At 41.1% G+C, this 25,795-nt stretch overlaps 1 protein-coding gene across 1 annotated transcript in view; it reads left to right on the top strand.

The window, feature by feature from the left end:
• tmem170b (transmembrane protein 170B) overlaps window positions 1-20,387 on the top strand; it is a 24,756-nt gene extending 4,369 nt beyond the window's left edge. The window contains exons 2-3 of the mRNA XM_050035165.1: window positions 8,257-8,427; window positions 13,633-20,387. Coding sequence (XP_049891122.1) covers window positions 8,257-8,427; window positions 13,633-13,763 — 302 coding nt within the window. The 3' untranslated portion in view covers window positions 13,764-20,387. The remainder of the gene's footprint in view (window positions 1-8,256; window positions 8,428-13,632) is intronic.
• The last annotated feature ends 5,408 nt before the right edge of the window (window positions 20,388-25,795 follow it).

Consider the following 25,795-nt stretch of genomic DNA (forward strand, 5'->3'; position numbering starts at 1 on the left):
TTAAACAATAATTTATTGTACAAAACGGGGGAAACAAACATTGACAAAAACGGTTCCATAATTCATATTAAATTCAAAAGATAACGAAAAAACAGCTACAAGTTAGAGGGAATAGTGATAAAGTGGTAAAACTTGGCATTGATCCACAGCCTCAGACGGATGCGCTCAAGTGTGCCGTGCGGACAAGCTCAGTTGGTAGGCTATACTATATTTTCACATTTTTAACAATGCAATTTAAAAGTTTTGATTTTTATTGATAACCTACATTTACCAACAATAAAAAGACTACATTTAGCACCAAAAAATATGTTTAAAAAAAAAAAGTAAATAAAAAAACAAATATTGAACACTAAATTTTCATAACGAATACCTACCCATAGAAACGAATATTGGAATATCCGAATATTTGGGTACAGCCCCACCACGATCACTTAATGTGACAAAGTGACTGTAGGAACGGACAAAAATGTCGTGTAGTGTGAACAGGCATAACGTGACAAAAACACGATTCTTATTTCAAGGTGATCATACACTAAAAAAAAACATTTTTATTATATCATATTCCATTTTGCTCAATTCATTTTCCTCCTGTGCTAGTATGTGTAGCATATTACGCTAGTGAGGTATGTCACGTGATTGTACGCATTTAACAAGCGCAAACCTCACGTTTCTTTTGGAAATGGTTTATTTTGAAAACACACAATGCATGTAATGAGCATAAATTGGCCCTCCATCCCTGAGTGTCTAAAACTGATGCCATAGGGCACCTAGAGTGTTTTATATTGATGTGTAGGGCCATTGACCAAGCGTTGGTACTTTATGAGTTAGGAGTGAAAATGTGTCGTAAATTTAGGTCTGCAAGAGATTCACAATTTGGTCTATAGTCCAGCAATAATTGAGAACAGTTGTATCATATTAATAAACTTTATTTGTATAACATCTTTTATGAGGTTAAGAATTGTTTCACAGAGGAAAAACAAAATTAAAACAAATAAATAAAAGTACAGAGAATGAAATAAAAGACGATAAAAGCAGTAAAATAAACAAATTAAACACGTAAACCACCGCTAGCATTAGTAAAAGGCTTTTTTTAAGATGACAAGTTTTAAGAAGTGATTCAAAAGATGATAGTGCTTCAGATCTTCAAGCAGGAGGTCCAACACTAAAGAACCCTTACTGCAAACCCTTTGCCTTGAGCTGGGTCTGGTGGATTTACCGTGCAGTGTTCAGGAGAAAGAAATAAAGAGACACTTCCAGCCTTCTCACCACCAGCCAGCCTCATCCCACCTCTCTCTGTCTCCCTGTACCAGGACCAACCCGTCATTCTTCCTCCTGATGGATGAACCCAACACCCCTGCAGAGCTCCTGCAGTCCCTCCACTTTGACGTGTTCATGTTCTGCAGCGGCCTGCGTGCTCATGCAGAAACTGACCTCTTATCAAGCCACCGAAAAAAACATGATCCCCTGATTTTTTTTTATGCCTCACTGTTGACCGGCAAGCTCTAAAGCTGCCGTGCGGACAAAGACCTCGTTCTGTAGTTGCGGATTAGCTGAAGCTAATGCCGTGCTCTGACTGTGTTTTCGTATCTCTGAACATGACACAGCACTTGAGCGGAGCGCATCTCTCGGCCCATAGGTGCTGTCTCTGAGCTGTGACCACCTGCACCGCTGTCCCCTGAAATTAAATGTTCAGCTCAGCTCCCAGCATCTGCTAAACAGGAAAAAAATGACCTGCCAACAGTCATTTCTATCAGCTGGAGTAAATAACAAGCCGTGTATTTTCACAGAAATATTTCACCTTACTGACTTTCTCTCTCTACTTTTTCATTTAAATCTTTATCACATTACATCAAGCTTGTAATTCATCAAGACTTGAAACAGAAACTCTTTAACCAGGTCATTTAAAAGTTTAAATGCTGGAAGCCAGCATGGCAGGTGACGGTAACCCATTTATCCACCACAGACAGATTTTACTGACATTTGGTTCTCAGCGGGTTACAGTTTCAGACCCCACCCATCAGTGTTGTTCTCAGCAATAGAGGAAGAAGTGTTTGGATCACTTACTTAAATAAAGGAACCAATATCTCAACTTACTAATACTCTGTTACAAGTCGATCTAAGTAAGAGTGTAGAAGTATTTTCAGCAAAATATACTTTAAGTATAAAAAGAAGTACTCATTCTGCAGAAAAATAGAATCTGTGACTGATATATTTTTAAATCTGACATTGTTGGATTGTTAATGCTGGTGCATTGACACATTGTTGTAGCTAGTCAAGATGAGGCTAGTTTTAAAGTCTTTGCAGTTTGGTCTAGGGATGCAGCGATCCAACTTTTGCAGTCCTGGTACCGATACCCAGGCTTTGAGAACTGTCAATACCAAGCACCAATCTGATGCCAGTGTTGAATTGATAAGTTGTACGCCTTACTGGGTGTGTTTATATGCACAAAATGTTCTTGTTTTTGCCTTTATTCCAAAAAAGACAATATTCCAACTAGGTATGCTCGCGATTAGAGGTCTAAACAATTAAATGCGTGCCCCCTCGCTAGTCTGCACCAGAAATATTAGTCGGTTAAACCTATTAGTGTTTCATTCATGTACAAGGCAGCTTAATTGTCATGCAGCCACCCGCCACTAGTGGGTGCTACAGAGCCATCACACAGCAGTCCCCCAGTTTACTCAAGTAATGCTCGAGTAGACTTGAGTTTTAAGACAGCACGATGGGAAATTGGAGAGATGTCCTCTCGTAAAACCAGCGTGGTTTGGCAGTACTGAGTTCTGAGTTTTTCTCAGATAATGTGTAAGGTTTACATTCACTGCATGGTGCAAAATGCCTCTTATTTCAGCTGAAATTTAATTATAATTTAGATCAGGCAACAAACTGCATCGGGCTTGGGTCGGGTTCGGTCAGGAAAATGCGGCCCTTCAAAGGGTCACAAGATAAACCTGAGAGGTCAGGAGATGATCACTGTGGGAGGAAAGATATTTGGGGTTTTTTAGTTAGTTTTTTAGCTTTTTAAATAAAAAAAAATGTGTCACTGGTTTAACCTTTAACAATGCAGTTTATGAGCTTACTTAGCTTTTTTTTTTTATGTGAAATCCTAGTACTTGTAGTTGTCAGAAAAATGTAGCTGCGTAAAAAGTTGCAAATGAAGCGGAGTATGACTATAGAAGTAGCATAACGTGGAAATACTCAAACTAGTATCTCACTATTGTTCTTTAGTAACTGTTCAGGCTTTCAGTGGTGCTGGTCACGGGACCTGATGACAGAGGTGGGGTTTGTGGGACACATCCTCCCGTGTCCCTTCATGCTCCCGTGTTGAACATTGTGTTAATCCGTGCAGGCTTAAGTTGGGCGACAGATGCCTGGCCTGTGCAACCGGGGGCTTTTCTCATTTGTCTGTTTTGTGCCTCCTCGCCTCCTCTCTCCTCCGTCCTCCTGCCTGTGACCCGGAAATCAATCTCAGTGCGCCAGCTTAAACGACATCTCAATTTAAAATGCATCCTGAGGAGACAGGAGTGAGCGGAGAGGAGCAGTGAGTGACGGTGCACCTATGACGTAGAGGCATGACACACAACTGATGATGCAGCTGTGCCACAAGTTATATTTAATTGATGCTTTAAAATAGGGATGGGAACTGGTGCGGTAAGCCCATGTTGTGTATAGAAAGATGTTTCAGCATATTGCAGCTGTTTCCTTGCTTGAAATGATCATTTTACAGATTACAGGCTGCAAATGAAGCCATGCTTTAGACTGTTTCTTCCTCTCTGCCATGACTCCTTCTTTTCGTGAGTTTCTATCAGCGTAGATGCCAGGGGTGCAAATCACAAGTTTCACCATGATACAATATTAAATCAATTATTTGGTCAACAGTACAATATTTAAGTAAAGTCTGCCACAGTATGTTTTTTTCCATTCAAGGGGCTGAGATCGATATGAGACGATATCAGTAAATATCCCGTTGTCTTCTTCTTGGCTGCTTATCATCGTTTGCCTGGCGCTAGGTCGCTAGCACTGTTGAATGTTAAGGTAGGAGGTGTGCTTGTACGGAGATGGTGACACAGACGTGCCATGGGAATTTCAAAATAAAGGCATGTCTTAAAGATGACGATATGTATTATATTGGATAGTTGATCACTCTATCAAAATATTGATTTAGATCGATGTATTGTTACACCCCTAGTAGACGTATGAGTTTGATATCATTATTTTGCAATGTGCAACTGTCAGAAAAACATGCCTGCATCGATAAAAGGAACCGATGAAAGAAAGCTCGGAACTGGAGCTGGTTCTCGATTCCCATCCCTACTTTAAAAATGACTGTGAAGCATGAATATCTCATTTCCTTAAAGTCCTGTTGCCTTGACTCCTCTCTCCCCGTGTCTCTTCCTCGCCTCCTCCACTCGCATCTCAGCTAGGAGGGACTAAGACATGAGGAAAGGAATCGAGGATGTTCAAGCTGTGACTTGATGAGAGATCCTAATGAAGCAGGGTGGGATGTTCGAGGTATCATAGTCAGGTTGAACAGTCTTTCACACTTGGCTGCTTATAATCAAAGTCTGAACCATATGACCTGAGCTTTGCTTAAGCTTCTCCAAAGGACCCGTCTCCTTGGAGACACATTTAAACGATCGGGACATCCTTGATGATAGCGGACCTTGATTGATTTTCGGGTCATGAGGCAAGAGAACGCAGGAGCGAGGATGGGAGGAAGCATAATTAGCAAAATGAAAAGAATCCATCTCTCTGACTCTTGCACTACTCGTCCTGTCACAGACATCTCTCTCCTCTCTTGCTCGATGGACGGCAATGGTTGGATCTAACTGGCGTGCCAATTCACGCAAGACAAAGAGCCGTTGTATTACTGCGCTGTCACATCTCTCTCCGCCCTGATTGGCAGCTGATTGCCAGATCAATGAGAAGACACTCAGTCGACTGTGGAACAACGAGGTTAGATGGATACAGTAAAGAGCTCCCTCTGGGCTGGAGGAATACTTTGTTTACACCACACAACAATGTTGCATTTCCTGTTTATCTCCCATCATCCAAACAGAACAGGCTTGGGCTTTTTACACGACATTCCTCCGCTTTGGATTGGTCGTTTGCTTTCCTCAGTCTTTTCTTCTAGAATAATCTCATGGCCAGCTGGCTTCTCCTTGCTCCCATGGTGCCAGTGGTTCAAAGCAAGGCCCCTCGCTGGCAAATGGCGACAAGGCCGGAGCTCTTTATGTAAAGGCAGTTTTTAGAAAGAAAGAATGAGTGAGAGAGGGATGAGGAGGAAGAGGCTGAGATAGATTCTGAATGGGGCTGACCTCTGATTTGGTCCAGTGTCTATGAAGATATACATATATACTTATGTCCTTATGTAATCAGTTATTAAAGCAAAGTTTTGCAACTGAACGAGCAGAGCAAATGTTGAATTCTTCAGCTACAGCCCAGCTCACAAAAGGCAGCTATAAGCAATTGTTTCAGACCAGATTTTCCATTTACTGCTTAGTGTCTAGCTCGCTGCAGCTCGTGTGAAATCTCACTCTGAACGGTTTTATACATCACGACCTGAGGTCCATTACCATGGTTGGCTGCCTCCTCGATGAGCCCTGACTTAGATTGTAGCGGCTGTAGATTGAAATCCTCCCTCGCAGGCGTGTGCAGCTCCTAAAGAGTATCTGTGCATCCTGATCTGTAGCTGCAATCTGCCCTCAAACAAGGTCTGTCATGTATTGATCTGTAAGAATGCATCAGGAGATCTCCCAGTGGCACACGTAGCAGGACAGCATTCTGCCTGAGCAATGAAATCTCTGAATTTGCGTGACAAGGACATTTTATCTGTACCTACCCAGGGAGGAATATTTATCCTATTCTTCACTGTGATGGAAAAACCTTAAGGATCGATCACTTTCACTCCATCTCTGCTTAAAGGGGCACTGCGGTGATTTAGTACTGCACTAGTATTGCATGGGCGGCTGTGGCTCAAAAGGTAGAGTGGGTCGTCCACTAATCGGAAGATCATTCCACATGTCGAAGTATCCTTGGGCAAGATACTGAACCCCAAATTACTCCTGATGGCTGTTCCATTGGTGTGTGAGAGTGGATTAATGTGTAGCTGAGTAGCTAGTGGCACCTTGTACGGTAGTCTGTGTGTATGAACGGGTGAAGGTGACATGTAGTCGGTAGACTAGAAAGGCTATTTAAGGGCAGGTCCATTTACAACTCACAGATCACTTAAGTAACGAATGGTCAAAATCGAAGCAGCCAATACGTCCCGACTTGTTCTCCCTATATGGGTCAAGCTCATAAAGAACTGGATGCTACATTTCCCATAATGCAAATGGATTTAGTCTTTGATTACACCCTCACTTCCTCGTAAATTCCACATCCAAAAATCCACACCTCCAGTTTGTAACACAGGCTTTTTGTTGCAAATGTCATCTCGGAGCCCAAGATGAAGCTGAATTAACCCTTTTGATGTCACAGTGATGTCATTTTCTCAGACTTGACCAAGAACATATTAAACGTCTGTTTTGAGACACTGAGCAGGATTAATCATCAGCAGTAAACTGACATTTATGCCTAAAATCTGTGGCTTCTTATGATTGATTAACCTGTTGATCATTTGTGGATCAGTTGATATGAAACAATGATGAAATGATGAAACAACAACATGAAATACAAATTTGTGTAGCCAAACTGTAATTTAATCTTTGATTTAATCTATATAATGCCAAAAAACAGTAAAAAAAGATTGTGACTTATGTCCAAACATATAGACCGAATTACAATAGGTCCTTTTCCACCAACATTTCCAGGAACTTTTATTACCAGGAATTTCTTTACCTGGGTAAAATTATTCCTGGTAATCTGTGTGGTTTGCGTTTCCACAGCACCTCTAAGTTCCGGAAAATGTATTCAAATCAGGCTGATGACGTATAGGGGAGTGGTAAAAGACGTAACAGAATGGAAGTGCGGAATGCTACAAGTGTGTGTTCAACCAATCAGCGTTCTTCAGCAAAGAGCTCCACCCCTCCAGAATTGCGGGGAACTGAAAAGTCCTACCTCCCTACTAGGTACTTTTTTCAGGGAAAGTTTGGGGTTGAGGGAAAGTTTTTTTCCCCGGGTAATTTTGGTGCAAACGCGCCAGGGTTTTTCAAAATCCCAGATACATGATAAAAGCTCCTGCGGTGGAAAAATATCTTCCGAGTTGAAAATTCCCTGGGGCGTGTACATAAAATGAAACAGCGCTGAGCAAACACTGCCGTAATGACTTAGTTTATAGCCACCTAAAAATAAATCAGTGTAAGCGTATGCTATATGTACAATATTTCCATCTCTTCACCTTGACATCATACAGCCTTTTTCTGATGGGAAAATTAAAGCCGCTATCTCAGAGCCATCAGACTCCATTGACAAAAACGGTAATTTTACTTCGCAGAACACCGGAGTTGCTGGTCTACAGCTGCTTCGATCAGTTTGTGTGTAAGATAAAAAAGGAGAAACACACAAACTGATGCTGATTTTTTTAGGTTGCGGTAGGCCTCGTCCAGTAAATTCTTTTGTTTACGGTCTGTGTCAATAGACTAGGTTTATCAAAGATGCTAGCAAAACAGCACAGCACAGTACATATAGGTTGGACCACTGTGGTTAATGTCTTTGAACGTTACAGTTACGGCTGAAAATGACGACAGAAATAAACAAGTTTGTTGATTTCACATAGCTTCGCAATTCAAATCAATTTCCAGTTGTTGACCAGGAAGTGATTGTTGTTGTTAGTGTGATGCTATGGTGATTTGTTCAATTGAATTTACAATGATTACCAGAGAAAAACATCAAATCCCCAAATATAAGAGGCTGAAAGCAGCAAAAGTTTATATGAAAAATTGCTTGAAATATTTATCAATTATCAAAATAGTTGCTTGATTTTATTGCGATCGATTAATCGTTGCAGCTCTTGGAGTAAAAAATTGAATTGCTTCCTTTGAAATGTGCTGGAGTAGAAGTATTAAGTAGAGTGACATGTAAATACTCAAGTACAGTACCTCTTAATTGTCCTTAAGTGCAGTAGTTGAGTAAATGGACTTGGATACAAATCATTTTTAAAGTGTATATTTACCTCTGATGAGTTCATGAATCTGGAGCTATCAAATCACTCGTCTGTTCTGTCAGAAATTTGTGGAAAACAGTCACCATAGTTTTGTCTTTTTCACATTGTTTCCCATGTTTGTAGTCTGTATCTCATGTGTTTTGTCTCCCTTCCGTCAGAGATGTGGTACTGGGTGTTCCTGTGGTGTCTCTTCTCCTCGCTCTTCGTCCACGGGGCGGTGGGGCTGCTCATGTTGGTCATGCTGCAGCGCCACAAGAGGGGCCGCCTCATCACCCTGGTGCTCGTCAGTGTGGGTTTCCTGGCCTCCCTCTCCGGAGGCGTCATCACCAGTAAGTACAGTCATACACTTTTTTTTTTTTTTATTTGTATGGTAATCTTTTTTTTTTTTTTAGACTGACCTCAACAGCGTTCAGCATCCAGTCATCCAGATACAGACAGGAGGTGACAGGGAGGGAAAGAGAGCGTGATGGAGGGAGTTTGTGTGTTAACTCCTGTCGAACAGAGGAGGACAGGAGATGACAGTGAGATTTCAGACACGTGTTTTCTTGGTTACCTTTCTTTTTTGTTTATGTAGCACAGGAAGCTTCGATTATATCTGGATGATGATAATTAAGGGTGGTTATTGGTGCATTTACAAGGTTTGTACACCCAAGAAAAATAATGGCTAACAATGTAAGTGCAGTAATGTAGCCTCTGAAGACAGATGGTGTTAAACTGTCACAACATTACATTAGAGTTGGGAAATATTTGGAAATGAGTGCCAACATGATACCTGCAAGGCTAGATTACAAATTGGGCAAAGTGGGCTCAGACCCCCGGGGACCCTGACCAATTAGTTTAATCCATTTCTGTTAATACTTAATGCACCACTCAGTCACAATATACAGTGAAATAAGAGGGGCCTTAAAGAGGCACTTCAGTGATTTTACACATTAAGATCAGTTTACTGGGCATGGCCAGCACCACTCTGTGAAATCTGAATTATATGACAAAGAGACAAAGAGATGCCATCAAGTTGCATTGTGGGGATTGCAGGATGCAGTGTTAACGGACCTTATACCAAACTACAAACTAAAAGTCAGGACATTTCAGTCTCTGCTGTGTTGATTTTAAGATGTGTTACACAGGTCAGCTCTTCCAGGGTGTTTCAACGTCATGATCGCAGCAATTAATGCAAATTCAACCAATCCCTGTGAATTTCATGCAATCTTGCAATTTCGTCCAATCACCGCAACTTTTCTGCAACTTTACCAATCATTGCAGTTTGCCATGAGTTTGCCAATCATAGCAGTATCCCCCAAACTCACTTCCTTGTGTCTGTTTGTGAGATGCAGACAGGTGATGCACATCTTCTGCAAGAAAGCGGGGGAAAACCGTTTTGTGCTCTGTGCAACTTTTAGATGGAACACAAACAACATCGATAGAAAAAACACACACACAAAACACACCCACAGAAAGACTGAAACCTGTTGACAACAGATAAGACAAGTCGCCGTGATAGAGTTTGTTGCATCCAGATCTATTGCATGTTTTGAAAGAATCAAGGTGAGTTAGATTAAATATCAATGGTGGGTGATAATGTTAGTGCAGAATAAATCACAGATTCAGAACAGTGCGGTTTTATTCTCACTGGAAAGGTTTCCTTTACATTTTTAATGAATCTCACAAAAAAATAAATTGTAGCTATTTCACAATTGTCACTTGCTCCTGCAATTTCTTGCAAAAATCCCTCTAAAAACATTGCGGCATGCAACAACTTTGAGAAAAGCTGCTGTGAAATCAGGCTTTGTAGGCTGCACCAAAATCCCAGGAAGCCCACAAAGATTCAAGAGAGGCTGAAAGTCAACACCTGCAGCAATATCTGATCTTGAGGTCCCCATCTTTCTAAATTAAATATAATTAATGCAAAAGTCATGTGACAAAAAAGGTCTGAAAACAAGCAGTCAGACAAGATATTTGTCTAAGATTTATGTCTAAAAAGCAAACAAACAAAATCATGTTCGGACATTTCATACCACTGTTTGGTCAGTACCAAAATACTGTTGAGGTTCAGTACTTCACAATAATCCACACCCTGGATTAGTTCACTCAGTGTGGTCTGATTAATACTTAAGGCCAGGGTGGTAAAAACACATATCATGATGATAATGATTAATGAGTATATTTTCTGGTATTGACATACTGTAGCAGGGGGCTATTACAAAAAATAATTGGAAATATAGATGGGCCAAACATTTTTCAGCGGCCTATTCAAAACCTTTTTTTTTTTTTTGACAAATTTTAAATAAATGCAAATGAATGTAGTAAAAAATAGCAATGTTTCACTTTTGAAATGTAAAAATATACTCTTGGTCACACGTGTGTCTCAACATCTGGCACAACACATCAAAAGTCAATATATACGATAACATTGAAAGTTCCAAAATTATAATACAGAATTATGGCACAAAACAAAATAATAAATATTGTATCCCAGTTCTACCTTTACGCCACATTTTCTGGCTGCATCGTGTCACATTTTTATTTATATTTGTTTACCTGAACACGCTTTACAGATTGTCTGTTAGCAGATGCAGCAGATAATATTTAAGCCTTGCTTTGTCTTTCATTACCTTGCACTCACTGTAACAGAGTGTGATCACAGGGTGTGTAAACAGACCTAAATCTATCTGAGCGTAGGGCCGGAGCTTTTCAGGGCTCAGCTCAATGAATCACTCTCCATCATAGATGCAAGCTGGTCCCCAAAATAGAAAGACACTTTATTATTAATGTGTAGCAATCAGGGAGAGCAGACTATTGACTGTGAGCACACACACACACACACACACACACCCCTCAGTCTCACCCTCCATGTGTACACCAGCCTGGCTTGAAGTCAAAGTGTGGCAGAGCAAAGGCAGCAATCTCAGCCAAGCGGAAGGAAAAGAAAGGTCACGTTGTGTTGGGGAGAGAAAACATCAACCTTTAAAGCCTCCGAATACTTGGTTTCAGATCCTGAGCATTTCTCTGGTAGATAGCTAACTAAAGATAGTTGGTTGTTGAGCCTCATTCCCAGGTTGTCGACCTGGAAACGAGGCTCAACAATCAACTTTTCTCTCTCCAGAGTTACACACAGTACTTTGAAGTACCCCTAACTATATATGAAACAATCAAATGTTTTTGTTTATTAAGAGGTGAACAGTGAAAAAAAATCATCTGATCTGTTTAATCAGGATTGTGAGGGTGTGTTTTGTGGCAACATAAGTAAAGACAACCATAACTGTCCTCACATTTTGTTTTTTAATTCACCTTTAAATGACTGTTTTCAACTTCCGTTATGTCAAGACAAGGCTCTTTAGGCCTATATTGATTCACATTTTGCCAAAGTAGCACCATTAAAAGTATGCCGATATAGCTGCTAGGGGGTTCTCTTTGCAGTGTACCCCTGGATGTGCAGACAGTAATCACTGCTGGGTTACTTAAATACTGATGAAAACTTAAAATGTGATAATTCTAAAGCAGGTTCTGAAGTTACAAGGAGGGACATTTTTCAATAATGTCTAAGGGGATCTATAGATGTTTATTCACACTGGAGGACATCTGAGGTAATGACTTCCTCAGGAAGTGCAAGTCACACTGAATATAAAAATATGTGTGTCATGTCTGTGTTAAAAAACAAGTAAAGTCCGCACACCAAAAAGCTCCGATCAAGTGTGATTTATTTAAAGCATGACGTTTCGAGCTATGTCGGCTCTTCCTCAGATGCTTACATGTCTGTGTGTTCACATTTAAAAGAGAAGAGTTAAAACTCTGAGGAGGAGTGGGATGTTTGACACAAACTGCAGCAAACAAACATTAAGAGCCCTGGTTGAACAAGCTGTAGCACATGGTCCAAGGTGAACTAAATTCTAAACTCGCTTTACTTGTTAAACAGCACATAGTCAGGGCGCAAAGTAAGGCCCGAGGGGCAAAGGGGTTGTATTTAGTCCCTTAATTAATCATAGGTGCGTTTTGGGTGTAACATGAATTCAACCGATGAATGTGTCATCTTGTGTTCCCTTTAAAAGTCAGGTGTGTATGCACCTGGCGCACTGCTGTTTACACGGCGGATTCAGCAAATTGGAGTGAGCATCTGAGAGTAATACAGTGAGAGCAGTAATGTCACTGCAGCAAATCATGTGGGGCAATTAAGCAGCAAAACTAAAAACTTTTAGCCTCTGCACAGCGTCTCTTTTAATGTGGAGTGGGACAGCAGCTCTGCTCTGATCTCTGCTATGTTCACATATTGGAGAATATTGCCAATATTCTCCTCATTGATCATGTGTTATTTCACCCACAGCAACTCATCTGCACATGCCTGTGTGTAACAGAGTGTATGTAGGTTGTAAACCGGCCGACGTAGGTGTATCTTACTATTTGTGCCCTTTAAATGATATCAGATAGGGAAATACTGCACCATTCTGACTTTAGACCAGGTGTGTTATTGAGCAATGCTGCAATCGCTTTCAATACACCAACAATGTTCCTGACCACACCTCATATTAAGACCTACTGTATGGGCACACAGATGAGGGAAAGTACCTTTGCTACTCACACAACATGAGGGCTGCATCAGTCTGAAACTAGAAATGACAGATGTGCTGCTCTGTGTGCTGCTTTGCACCAGGTGTAAGGGCTCTAAGGGTTTTAGAGTACATTAATAGCCTCCATCATGAGCTGTGTGTGTTGATAAACCAGATGAACTACAATAACACTGGCATGCACCAAACCATTTTACCTCAAGCAGTATTAAAGTGGTTTTAGCCAGTTGCCCCAAATTGCATTTAATTGTACAACCGCGTTCATTAAGAATATTTAATATCTTACATGAGGAGGAAACAGAAGATAACTGGAAACATAGCAAGGACAAAATTAGTGTAACGTTATTGATAATGTTATTATTTATTTCACTGTGTCTAAATATTTTTAAATCCTGACTGGTGGACAGAAATATGTGAAATCACCCTTTTCCCACTGAGTCACTTTAAACTACTGAAAGGGCCCAGCCAAACAAAACAAAAAAACAGACAGAAATAACTAAAACTGTTTTAACCACAATTGTGTGTTTCTGTGGAGCCCCACTGCTCATAGCATGACCTTTAAATCTAACATTATCGTCTCTGTTTGTTTAGCTTTGAGCCAAAGTCAGGCCACTCTGTTTTGGTTTTGAGATCAGATATTCAAAAAAAGTCCCTCTCCTCACTGTCTGTTCCCATGACAACGACCTAAACAACATATTGTGAGGATGAGTGTGAACACAGTATGTGGCTGTGCGTCGAATAACATCCTCACATGAACGCTTCAACCATCTTTGAATAAATATTCACTCACAAAAAAACAACTTTTGTGTAGAGTGCTGGACTCCTGGTGGGAGGCTGAAAAGGCGAGGACGGATGTGTTTGTCCTCGCTGTGAATGGACAATCTGCGGTAATGGTGAATCTGTGACAGACAGCTGTGTTTGTGCATCTGTGTGTATTAACACTGGTGATGTGTGTGTGTGTTTTCCCCCCCTCAGGCGCGGCGGTGGCGGGGGTGTACCGCGTGGCAGGGAAGGACATGGCACCACTGGAGGCTCTGGTGTTCGGCGTGGGCCAGACCACCCTCTCCGTCATCATCTCCTTCTCACGCGTCCTCGCCACTCTGTGAGGCGAAACCCCCTCGACACGTTGAAGCACAGACGCTGAGACGAGAGCGAACGACTCGAGCCAATCAGAGACTTTAAGGTGGCTGGGTTTGTAGATGGAGAGGAGGCAGAAATGCTCTGGACCTTAGGGGCTGGATGAAGGAGAGAGCGCCCCCGGTGTCTCTGCTCTGTTACTGCCACAACCACAGAGGGAACTCAAAGCAGGCCGGTTGTCTCCATGTCAGAGAGCAGCACCAGGCGGAGACGGCGCCATCCTCAGCTTCTGGACTTGAAAGCCATGTTTTCGGGTGTTTCCAGAGTTCCATCACTTCTTTGTGCCAACAGCCTTCTCTGGGACATCCAGATGCCTTTATGGCCACTGACTCTCGAAGGCTTTCTGTTGCACTTGTGGGGAAAGAAATCCTCTTTTTTTAAAAACAGCAGAGTGATGACCTGTAACGATCATCTGATGATCTCTTTCGGAGATCAGCGTGAGAACAAAAGTTGAGCAATGAGTGGTGTTTGAGGGAGTGACAGCCCAACAGTGTTCATCAGCAGAAACACAGTTATTCGTCAGTATTAAAATCAGCCTCACCTCCAGGTCTTCACAACGTTCAAGTTCAGATTATCATGATCATTCCTTTTCCTTAAATGGTTTGAAAGCTGCTCCATCAAACTCACGAGCGAGATGCAACTTTGAATTTTGCACTTTGTAAATGTTTGAAATGCTCTTTGCCGTAGGAGGTGTGGAATCGGTAGACGAGCAGGAGAAAACCAGCATTGGCGCTTTGTTTGGTTTGAAATATTGATTCATTGTGTGCCAACGAGAACTCCGATTGATCCTAAGGAATATTTAGACTATGCTTGTTTTACTTTCTTGCTGAGAGTTAGACAAGGAGTCAAGTCTGTACGATAGATACCTGCATGTCTTTGGACTGTGGGAGGAAGCTGGAGTACCTAGAGAAAACCCACGCTGACACGGGGAGAACATGCAAACTCCGCACAAAGGGGTCCCTCCTGGGATCGAACCAGGAACCTTCTTGCTGTAAGGCGACAGTGCTAACCGCCATACCACCGTGCCACCAGTAATCATGTTCATCCTAAATATAAGTAATGATAACAATGTTTTATCTTTAACCAAACTATCAACCAGTACTAATTCAAACAATAAAAATAAACACTGTGTTTATTGTTGCTGCAGTAAATCTTAGCCCACGCACGTGTTGATATAAGTGAAGCAGTTTCCCAGAGGGCCCATTCACTGGACCTGTTCAGGGATCCAGACATTTCTGTGGGTGGGCCTGGCGTATGTTATTTTTTACACAAAGCGACACGACACAGTGGACTCCCTGGTCGCTTAAACATAAATCCCTGTCGGCTCTTTTTGGGGGTTTTTAACCGGCATTTGTTTTTGTGGATTCATGGATTGACAGCGTTGCGTACTTCCGAACGTTCTCATCCTAGAGAGTGAAAAATGATTTGGGCTTCAGTTGGCGGTTGCGTTCTGTAATCAGGTGTCTTATTGGCACAATAGTACTGATATTATGTTGCAGTCACAGCTGTGATTATGGAGCATTTTACAACAGCCTTTGAATGCAACCCAGACAATCGGAATCGGGGACCGTGTTTTGTTGCCTTTGTACAGAGTCAGGCTAGCAGTTTCCAGTCTTTACGCTAAGCTAGGCTAACTGTCTCCTGGTTCCAGCTCCGTATTTACCGTACAGACCTGAGAATGGTGTCGGTTTGCTCATCTACTCAGCAAGAAAGCTAATAAGTGTACTTCCCAGAACAACAAAGTATTCCTTTTACGCAGATAGAGAAGGGCATGGAAGCACCCTTGAGCAGATATGATTTTAGGTCTAGTTAGAGAGAGATCCATATCAGGTTCCTCTTATTCAGGTTTTAGAAAGGATGTATTGGTATTAAAAAGGGTTGTTTTGCTCCTTGAGAGTCACATTTTCAAACTATTTGGTGTCTGTCCTGGTGCAGATTTTCTGTGGTAACGATGGAATCCACTGCTACAGTGTAAACCCCCCTGTGGAAAGCCATCCCTCCCTGGAGAAGGACGATTCTGCTGCTCAGACGGCCATTTTTTCAATGGCTCCCTCTTTTCTTTGTTTTGCTTATTAACCCATGTTCCTTAAGTTTAACTTTGCATATTGCACTGAAATATACCTGCCTTGTTTTTAGCACAGTGTGCGATGATACTACTCTGGTGTGACCCGACCCAGTAATCACAGTTATTACACACAGGAATCAGTGATAACACACACTGATGATCTTGTTTAGGTGAAGCAAAGAATGTGCTTGAAGCTACTGTATTAAGTCAAACTGGATTTATTGTGTTGATGCATTAGTTTTTCACTTAGAAGAGAAAGATACATTGATTTTATTTAAGTTTAATGCTCATTGCTTGGCCTATTAGTCCTCCCAGAATTCAAACTAATTCTCTTGTGTGCAGCAGGGTGAGAGGAGTAAGGTTGTAATGCCAAAGTATCGCTCATGTTCTAGCTTTATTTACCATTGTTGTGTCATTAATTGATATCACAGCCACGATTTATAGTTGTTTTAGTTTTAGAAACATTTGCACATTGGCTCGGCCCCCAGACATGTGGTTCAACTTCATCAAACAACAGTTTATATGAATTTGAGGGAAAGGAAAAGACTTTTTGAGTGATTAAGTGTATGTGCTGTGTGGTTTTGTAGCTCAAAGTGTATTTATACGAGTTATGTAATTGACACAGCTCACCTTCAGTACCAGCTCAGCACACAAGAGGGCGACGTTGCACAGAAATGAAGTGGCAGCCTGAATGCCTGAAAGATGATTGTGGATTTTAAAAAAAATGATGAAAGTGCTTCAGAGTGTTTTGATACAGACAAAAAGTTTTCTATCCTAAGTCTCCCCAGAAAAAGTCTAAAATTAGAGCGAAGTCATCCGAACACCTCCCTTTTTATCCACTGAATGCTCTGCGCATTGTCCATACTACCCGCTTGAATGTTTTAGCGCAATTTCAGGGACCAAATGTGAGTCGCTGCTGATGACTCACCTGCTGTCATAGCAATGAAATCTCTGTGAAGCTGTATGTGAGGCAGTTTCTGCATGTTCGTATGTGTGTGTGGTTCATAGGAGACATTATGAGTGTCGTTGCTGTGTTTGGTGTATATCTGTGCGGTTGTGCATGTGAGTAGATATCAGAGTTTATTTTCTTTCAGCAGAGGGGGTTGTTCACATTTTTCGGCGGCCCCATAAAGCTTCAGAAAGATTAAGGACTTAAAGGGACACTTGGTATTTTTGAATCTGGAAATAATTTTCCCATGTTTTTGTGTTTAAGTGACTAATGGAGACAAAAGTTTTGGATAGTGGTCCAGTACTGAGAGAGGCACGGTGGTGAAATAGGCTGTAATGTGATCCCTACGGGCAACTGTGCACCAACAATTTACACCCACTAAGGCCCTGTATACATGTATACAGATATTTTTTAAAACAGACATTTTCCCCCTTCGTGTTAAAAAATAATTCTGTCCACATGACCGTGACCATGACAAATGATCTTTGTTCACATTAGAATGCAAAAACAACTTGAAACACTGCAGTCTACCTCAATACAAAGGTAGTAAATGTTACCTTTTTCAAACCACCTACTGGATCTCATCACTGTTGATTACCGATCAATTCAAGGATGAAGTTACTCACTCAAACATGCAAGTGATGCCCTGGACATGCAAAGTCTTGACAGGGTCTTATTTAAAACTGTTGTGTCTGGTGGACTTAAAAACAGTGGACTCTGAAGTGGAGCAAAAACACCGGGTGCAGCAGATGTCTCTGATTGTCCATGAAATGGTGGAGCAACACCAAGTCTAAGGCCACGTTTACACGAAAACGATCCGCTGAAAACGATCTTCTCATTTTGGTTTAGAAAAAAGTTCTGTGTTCAGACGGCAACGTTTTGATAACAATCGCTGTGCACATGGATCCGCAAAAATGACCAAAAGCACTGTAGTATACATGCCAGGCCAGTAGTTGGCAGTGTGACTTTGTAATGAAACAACACGTGCCTGCGCACGTGCTTCCTTCTACAGAGCGGTGATGTATAAACAAACAAAATTTTGTTTGTTTGTTTGTTTGTTTGTTTATACATTTGTGTGGACGCACAACGAGGTGGAGTACAGTAAATCTACACTTCGCTGGGGAAGTGTTGATAAATTCAATAGGGTGAGCAGCACAAACAGAGCTCGGGAGTCCGCCATTGTTGTGATGGTCAACTCTCTCGTGCATGCCTAGTGACTGGAAGCGTAATGCACATGTGCGAAAAGTCTCCGTTTTCAGAGGAACTTACCGTTTTTGGTTGAAATCATTGTCGTATAAACAGGACCTAAGTGTAAACAAAGTGATAACAGACTGGTAGTCCACCATTGTTATCGTCGTTTCTTGTGCTCCCTACACATAGCAATGATAGACATGGGTTAATTGAAGAGATTACATCAGCATTTTCTCAAACGCTCTGTTTCACACATCCACACATAACGTTAGCCGGAGTTTTAAAGAATCTAAACTGTAGGTGCGTTTTAAAAAGTGATCATGTGGACAAGAGGCCAAAACAAAGAGGAAAATATCAGTTTATAAAACGTCCAGACAGGAACTAAATGTGCGTGTGTTTGCCACTGACAGGTTCAGATTGTTATTATAGGTGTCTGACAACATTACTGAAAGGACCATACAGAGGAATGAAATGTTTTTCTTTACCTTTCGCTACGGTCTGTTGTGTGCAACCAAGTCTCACTCAAGGAGAAGTCTCGTTCTGAAATCTTGCACACTTTTCCACATTGTCAAACTCAGCTAAATGTTCAGCCATGACATTGAAAATCTACGCTTCCTTTACTCAAACACAACAAACTCTTTGCGGTACTCCCCTCTCCAGCTGTCACTAATATTTCCACCATTACCTTCTCCTTGAGTGAGACTGAGTCACAATAACAAAGAGACCAGTGAAAGGCAAAGAAAAATGTTTCATTTCTCTGAAGGGTCCTTTCAGTAATGTTGTCAGACACCTTTATAACAATCTGAGCCTGTCAGTGGTCAGTGGACATAAATTGATGGTGCCCAATTGCCTGCAGGGATACACTGCAGCCTGTTTTGCTGCTGCCGGCTGCAGCGTTGTCTCTCAATACTGGACCACTTTAAAAAACCTGTTATCTCCAGTAGCCACTTATGGTGTGTTCACACAATTTCATGTCACGTTACTCACACATACATGTGTTCTTGGGGGTTTGTTTTTTCATTTTTGTAGTAGTTTGCAACATGGGAATATTTGCTATGCACAGCTATGCTAACGGTTGTGCTAACTACCTGGGGAAGGCAGCTAACGGTTAACTTGCTTTGCAGTAAAGTACAACAGATAGGTGGAAACAACCGAGGTGAACTCAGAGGCTAAACCAGCATGAACCAATATGAAAACACTCAATTATTTTTCATACTGTCATGGCAGCACACTTCCACTTCACTCCTTGTTGTTTACCTTCCATAATAGTAGACTAGCTTAAATTACTCAGAACATTTTGCTAGGAAGCAGCCGAACAAAAAAGCTTTTCAAGTACCTTACCATTTAGTCCTATGGCTTTGCTCACTTGTCTCCAAGCCCTCTCCTTTTTTGTCTCTGTACATTTCTGACATTGAGTGGTTGAGCTCTAGGTACCCGCAGACGGCGACATTGTTTGTCCTCCATTTTTGTTTCTCTGTGACGTCAGGAGAATCTCAACTAGATCTCAACACTGATAGACTTTCATGACACAGTGTCACATGAATTTCTTGTTCAGTGTGAACACCATCAGCCACAAAAACGTGAAAATAGGGTCCAGGTTGAAAAATCCCAAAGTTCCCGTTTAGTTGTGAGTGACGCTGTGTTCAGAGGAGCAGTTCACTGAGAAACGTCTAACATGATGTGTTTGAAACCTTTTTATTTGATGTGTTAGAAATGAATGCAGATGTTAGATGAGTGCACTTACTGTACATCCTGAGCTGTATATAGCTATAGTGTACAAAGTCTTCACCTGAGGAGTGTAACCAACAGCTGATATGAACAAACTAACCACTGGATAGTATTTTTGGTGATGGAGTATTCACACCCAGTGCCATGATCGCTCATGATGATGATTTTTTTGTTCCCGCTCCAGGTTCTGTGACTCAGCCGCCGTCTAAAGTGGCTGTGTGACTGTGTACTGCAATATCTAAGGAGACACCCAGCAACTAATAATCCCCTCTAGACTTTTAAAAATGCCATCGCACTGCAGCGAGACGCTCAACTCAATAATCCTGTCTCTTTCATAGGCTTAGAACTAAAGCTGCCCCCTCAGTCTACTGTTGTCCAAATGCCACATATTCCCCCCCGGACACATACTGTGTACCCGCTGTGATTGCATGTGCAGTGCAGCTCAGATAACGTGTGAATGGGACTATACGGACAATCCAACAAGAGACAATGTTGTACAAAAACCCAAAGTGGCACTTGTAGATAATGTACAATATGTTCTTTTTTTAATTTTGTACCAGCCAACCGCTGATATTTATAACTATTGCCTATTTATGTACAAATTGTTCCTCCTGTACATACTCAACAGTCAGTTGAATTAAAAATCTTTTGCAGTATAAAGGAGTTTCCGTTCTTTACTGATGTGTATCGTCATCCTGTGCCCTTTACTATCACTCTCCCTCCAGCTTCTGGCTCCCTCTTTACTTTCTCCTTTCAGGTTTTGTCTGCTCCTCTCCCTCGTCTCCCTCCTCTTTCCAATCGTTACTCAGAGGTGAAAGAACATGGACATACTTCATTAGCCGAGGACAGAAAATGTTCTCCCAATTTTGTTAAACTCAGAAAAAGTTGTCAGAGTAAAAAAGTCAAGGCCAAAGATTTATTTTAATTTAAGTCCACATTCAGCAGAGTAATTTGAGTTCTTTCAGATAAGTTTTGGACAGTTTATCTGAAGTCTGGAAAATCTGCTGTGTGGTGTGGATTCAATCCATCATGATGGCGACCTCAATCAGCCTTAAAGTGAGAAAAGATTTTCCATTGTTTATAAATGAGGATTTATTTAAAGTTGACAAGTGTTGATTTGGGAGTTATTTGTCTGCTCGAATAATGGTCTGTGATGAACATAAACTCTGACATTGTGTTTATTTTTTATATTCTCAAAGTTACAGTAAATACACTCTGACAGTTTTGCTGTGCACTAAATTATTACAAGCAATGGATAATTTAAAGGGACAGTTCACCCAAAAGTCAAAAATACATTTTCCTCTTACCTGTAGTGCTCTCTATCAGTCTAGATTGTAGATAGCCATAGAGATATCGGCCGTAGAGATGTCTACATCTGTCAATTGTATCACTGTGCAGAGGGACGTGTTCATCTACTGAAGACTGGAGATACTCAACCCAAGCCCAATGGCACCCAACAGGTCAGGCCATGTTTGGGTGAATATTTACAAGCGAAGTTTGGAGTTTGGGTTCAGGTCGGATTAGGCCTACGACCGACTGACTGTCTGTGTTGAGCTACTCTTTGTTTAGTACTGGAGTTTGTTATTTCACATGACAACACATGAATGCAACACATAGGGTATTTCAGGTGGTAAATATTCATGCTGTAAGGTAGCTAAAGATGGATGACGTCAAACTAAATTCCTCATCACCTAACGTTACCTGAAGTTCAGTGAGCTGCACTCTGGTCTACTGCTAGCTCACCAAGTTCCACTGAGCTAGCTAACGTTACAGTTCAGCCAAGTAAAACGCCATTAATTTTTACATCTTGCACTGTCAAAAGTAGATGTGACGTCCCTTTTGTTCGGTAATACAGTTGGCCGGTGTCGTTCAGTAGACAGAAAATAGTTCCTACATGAAGCTGCTCATAACAAGGTCTGTGGATTATCTTGAGTAACCACGTTGTGAATTCTGACATTGCTGTTGAGATTTTCAATTTTTTTTTTTTGGCACTCTGATCACCACAATCTGAGTGCCATCTAGTTCCATTATATTAGAGAGAAGGTAGACATCTCTATGGCCAATATCTCCAAAACAAATTAGACTGATAAATCAACTTGGTCTTACTCCCAACTTGTTGAATACCAGCGCTTGGTCATTGGCCCTCGGCATCAGATGCTGACACACCGAGGGCACTCTTTAGCGGAGGCATGATGGCAGCTATTTTTGAAGCTAGGAGCAACTTCTATAGTATAAAGAGCAAGTAAGTCTGTTTAGCATGGGATAAAAAAAACTAACAAACGTTATTTTAGGCCAAACGATGATTTTTTTTCCAAATCTAACCATGTACTTTTGTTGCCTTTTGTTACCAAAAGAAGTAAACCTAAAAATGAAGTTGTTTTTTTAAGTTTAAATTGGACATTTTGTTTGAAAACAGAAGACAGTATACCTCTAACGAGTGTAAATTGACACACCAACCCTGAGTGTCCAAAAATGACGCGGAGGGGTACCTAGAGTGTTACAGTTTGATGTATAGGGTCACTGACCAAGTGTGGGTATTTAGAAGTTGCTCATTTTCATTCACCGCTGCTCATTATTATCCACTTCCTATTATTTTCATTATTATTATTGTTATTATTGTTATTATTATTATTATTGTTATTTATCGCCGTCTCTTGTAGTTTTGTACTTATTTGCATGTCTAGTTATTTAAGTTTTTTAAGTTTAATTTTGAAATCTTTAATCTGACTCTCTCTCCTTGAGTGCTGTAACACTGGAATTTCTCAATTATGGGATCAATAAAGGTGTATCTTATCTTATCTTATCTTATCTTATCTTATCTTAAGAATGTATTTGATAAACAGCACTACAGGTAAATATGTATTTTTGATTTGGGGGTTAACTGTCCCTTTGACCGGACCCTCAAGTGTTTGACCCCTTGAACAGAAGTGTTTCCCCTCAGAAAGTGCCCATTTGGCATCGTTCTTGCAGATGATTTAATTCGGCATGAGTCCAAATTGGCTGCTTAACTGAATGTACAGAATCAAACTCATTAGTGTTGGTGACTGATGTGTGTTCACCCCCTTTGTGAATGCAGTCACAGGCAGCATCAAGCTGGCACACAGAGCCCAGTGAGTGAATGCATTATGATTCACTGCATCTCTCTTTCTATTGTCCTCGGGGTCAGAGACGTCGTGTCCTGGTGGCGCTGGGACAGACGGAGATCATCACCCCTGCCGGCACAGCTCAGGGCCACGTCTTCACTTCGCTGTACGTGCTCTCCTGCACCATTTTTAGACAAGCAAAAGTCTTTTCTTGTCATGAGGAAGTTGGCTGTTTTCATTGGGTGGTATCACTCCCATAAAAATACTTCCAGTACGTGATGCTTCATGATTGTAATGACAGGGGCAGGACCTCCTAAAACATTATAACTGTACCCATGACTCCACAGCTGAACAAAACACAATTCAGACCCAGACACAGTCGTCATATCTGATTTGACATTTCGCTGCTATTTCATCCGTGTGATGTGCTTTCCTCCCTGGCTTGAAAAGATTTGACCGCTGGCTACTTTTTCAAGGCTAACAAACCTCAGCAGAGCCAGTTGTCTGGTGCAATGTGTTTATAATGCTGAGAGGAGGAGGAGAACGGCTATGAATAACTGTGATGGAATTTAATCAGTGTACTTGTGGATTTAAAAGGACAAAGGTCTTGAGTTGTTATCACCTTGTTTTTTGTTATTTTATTCTTTAATGGAGCAGAGCAGAGCCTGCGACTGTGCTCCTGGTTTCCACTCATCAGCGTGTGGACGGTAGCTTAATAACCAATAGGAGAGAAAAGGCTGAGCAGAGCTGATAAGAAGTCAGTAGCTGCTCAGAGGGAAGGAAGTGTTTCATAAGAGGCCAGGGAATGTGGCTTTTTATTTATGAGTGTTTGATGAGTGTTTGGTAAACTGGGGAAAATGTACTGTACAGCAGAGACAATAATGTTTATGCTCTTACCTGACCTTTAAGGAATACTTCACTTCCCAAAATGACCATTTGTATGTCAGCTACATACCCCGTGTCACATTGAATTTGTGAAGCAAACTTTGTTTTTCTCACATTCCTCCACAATGAACAAAGATTTTTTTTTAAAAAAATTCTTGATTAATTTAAGTCACAAGGACTGCGTTAAACGGCAGCAAAATTAATGTAATGGGAAAGGTTATTGATTGGCATTGATGAGAATGCTACACCCAGGTGGACAAGTTAATTTTAGCCCCTTAAGAAGCTAGAGGTGATGACACAGCACCACAAAGTACCGTCTGTCTCCGCTTAAGCAGCACTCAAACATTGTTCCAAGTCCAAGTCGGCAACTAGTCTGAAAGAGAAAAAGAGATATATTAAAAGAAATAACCACTGTAAAGTTTTCAGAAACCTCCATGCTGCTTTCTACCGTTTACTAATATGCTTTCCAGCCTGTCTGTGACATTGAACGTGACGCACCAAGTAAAACCCCAAACACAGAAAGGTGTCTGCAGCAGAGCTGGCCTCTCAGCTCTAGCCCACTGTTAATGGTCGACTATTTTTAGGTGGGTTTTCTCGTGTTTGAAAGACTTTTGCACACATGCTAATTTCGGTGGAAAAGGGGTAGGTCTCATTTATCTAGTCATATGTTCACTACTTCCAAACAGACAGCCAGTTCTGACGGGTTAGCTGTGAAATGAGAATGTCTGTTGGTAGATTGTTTGGTTGTATTGTTTTTTTCTGACCAAATTCTCATTGGTCGGACAGTCGGAGGTGTTACTTTAATAAGGTGTGTCCGCCAAAGCGTTTTGTTTCCCAGCTGAAAAATAACAGGTGTTCAGCGCTTGTATTTCACCTCTATGACGATTGGTCTTTGCTGTATTTGTCCCGCCCTTTCTCCACTGTGATTGGACGGCTGGTGACAGTGATGAACACAGCATTTTACTCAAAGTTTAATATTTTTCAACTCTCGTTTTCAGTTGGAAAAACAGACAAATATTAGCAGAAGGCATTCAGTTTTGGATTTTATCAATATGGATTTATTTTACCAACTCTCCAAAAAAAAAAGACACTGCAATTCAAGGATGGATTATAAAGCTGCTGAGAGAGATAGGATCACACCGGAGCCCTTGTTGGAGCAGCACGATGGCTAACATTAGCTTCTGGGCTAAAACAGTCTGTCTTTACCATGCAGCAGTACAGAGATATTTAAGGTTAGTAACGTTATGTTGTGTATGACATCGTCAACCCCAACGTTAACTTTTATATGTTGCATTTTTAGATGTATTGTTGGATAATAGTATATTGGAGATCACATTTATATTTCACTCAGGGCATGCTATATGCCTGGAAAGACAGTTAACTTGGGTAAGTGTTAAAGGAAATGGCCACTCTAGAATGAAAATACAGACAGTACTTACTGACCCTCATGCTGACAAGAAGTCTAGTGTAGTTTTTTTAATCCACAAAACTCGTTCGGGGTATCGGATGATGACAGCCAGCCGGATTTTTCCATACACTTTCCCACATTTTGAAAATGTAATAAAACTCTGTTAATGCATTTCAAAAACATCAGAACGGCTCGTCCATCATAATCCAAGTGCCCCGAACAAGTTTTGTGGATTAAAAAACTACACTGGACTTCTTGTCAGCATGAGGGTCAGTAAGTACTGTCTGTATTTTCATTCTAAAGTGGCCATTTCCTTTAATGTTGGGCTCTGGGACAGGAAAATAATGCTTTGGTGGAAACACAAGCAACCATGTAAAGCACACTCAGTTAATCAGTTAATCTAGACATAACGTGCAATTTTTTTCTCCCTATAGTCCAATCAATTGGGACAAAGTGTAGGTACAATTTTTAAGATATTCTTTGGTTGATTACAGCACCAAAAGTTGGTGACCACCAAGTTGGAAATAGTTGAAGCACCGCCCACTGTCAGGACCAAAATAACTCCTACTGATTTATTCTTTTGTTCCTTATTTCTCCTGAGAGGGGGTTTAAGGGAAACAGATCAGAATTTAGTAATCTCCAAATAAGAAACTCATTTATTTCTGTCAAAACAAAGAAAATACTATTGTGAG

This window comes from Epinephelus moara, chromosome 22 (assembly GCF_006386435.1).
Source record: "Epinephelus moara isolate mb chromosome 22, YSFRI_EMoa_1.0, whole genome shotgun sequence".
NCBI lineage: Eukaryota > Metazoa > Chordata > Actinopteri > Perciformes > Serranidae > Epinephelus > Epinephelus moara.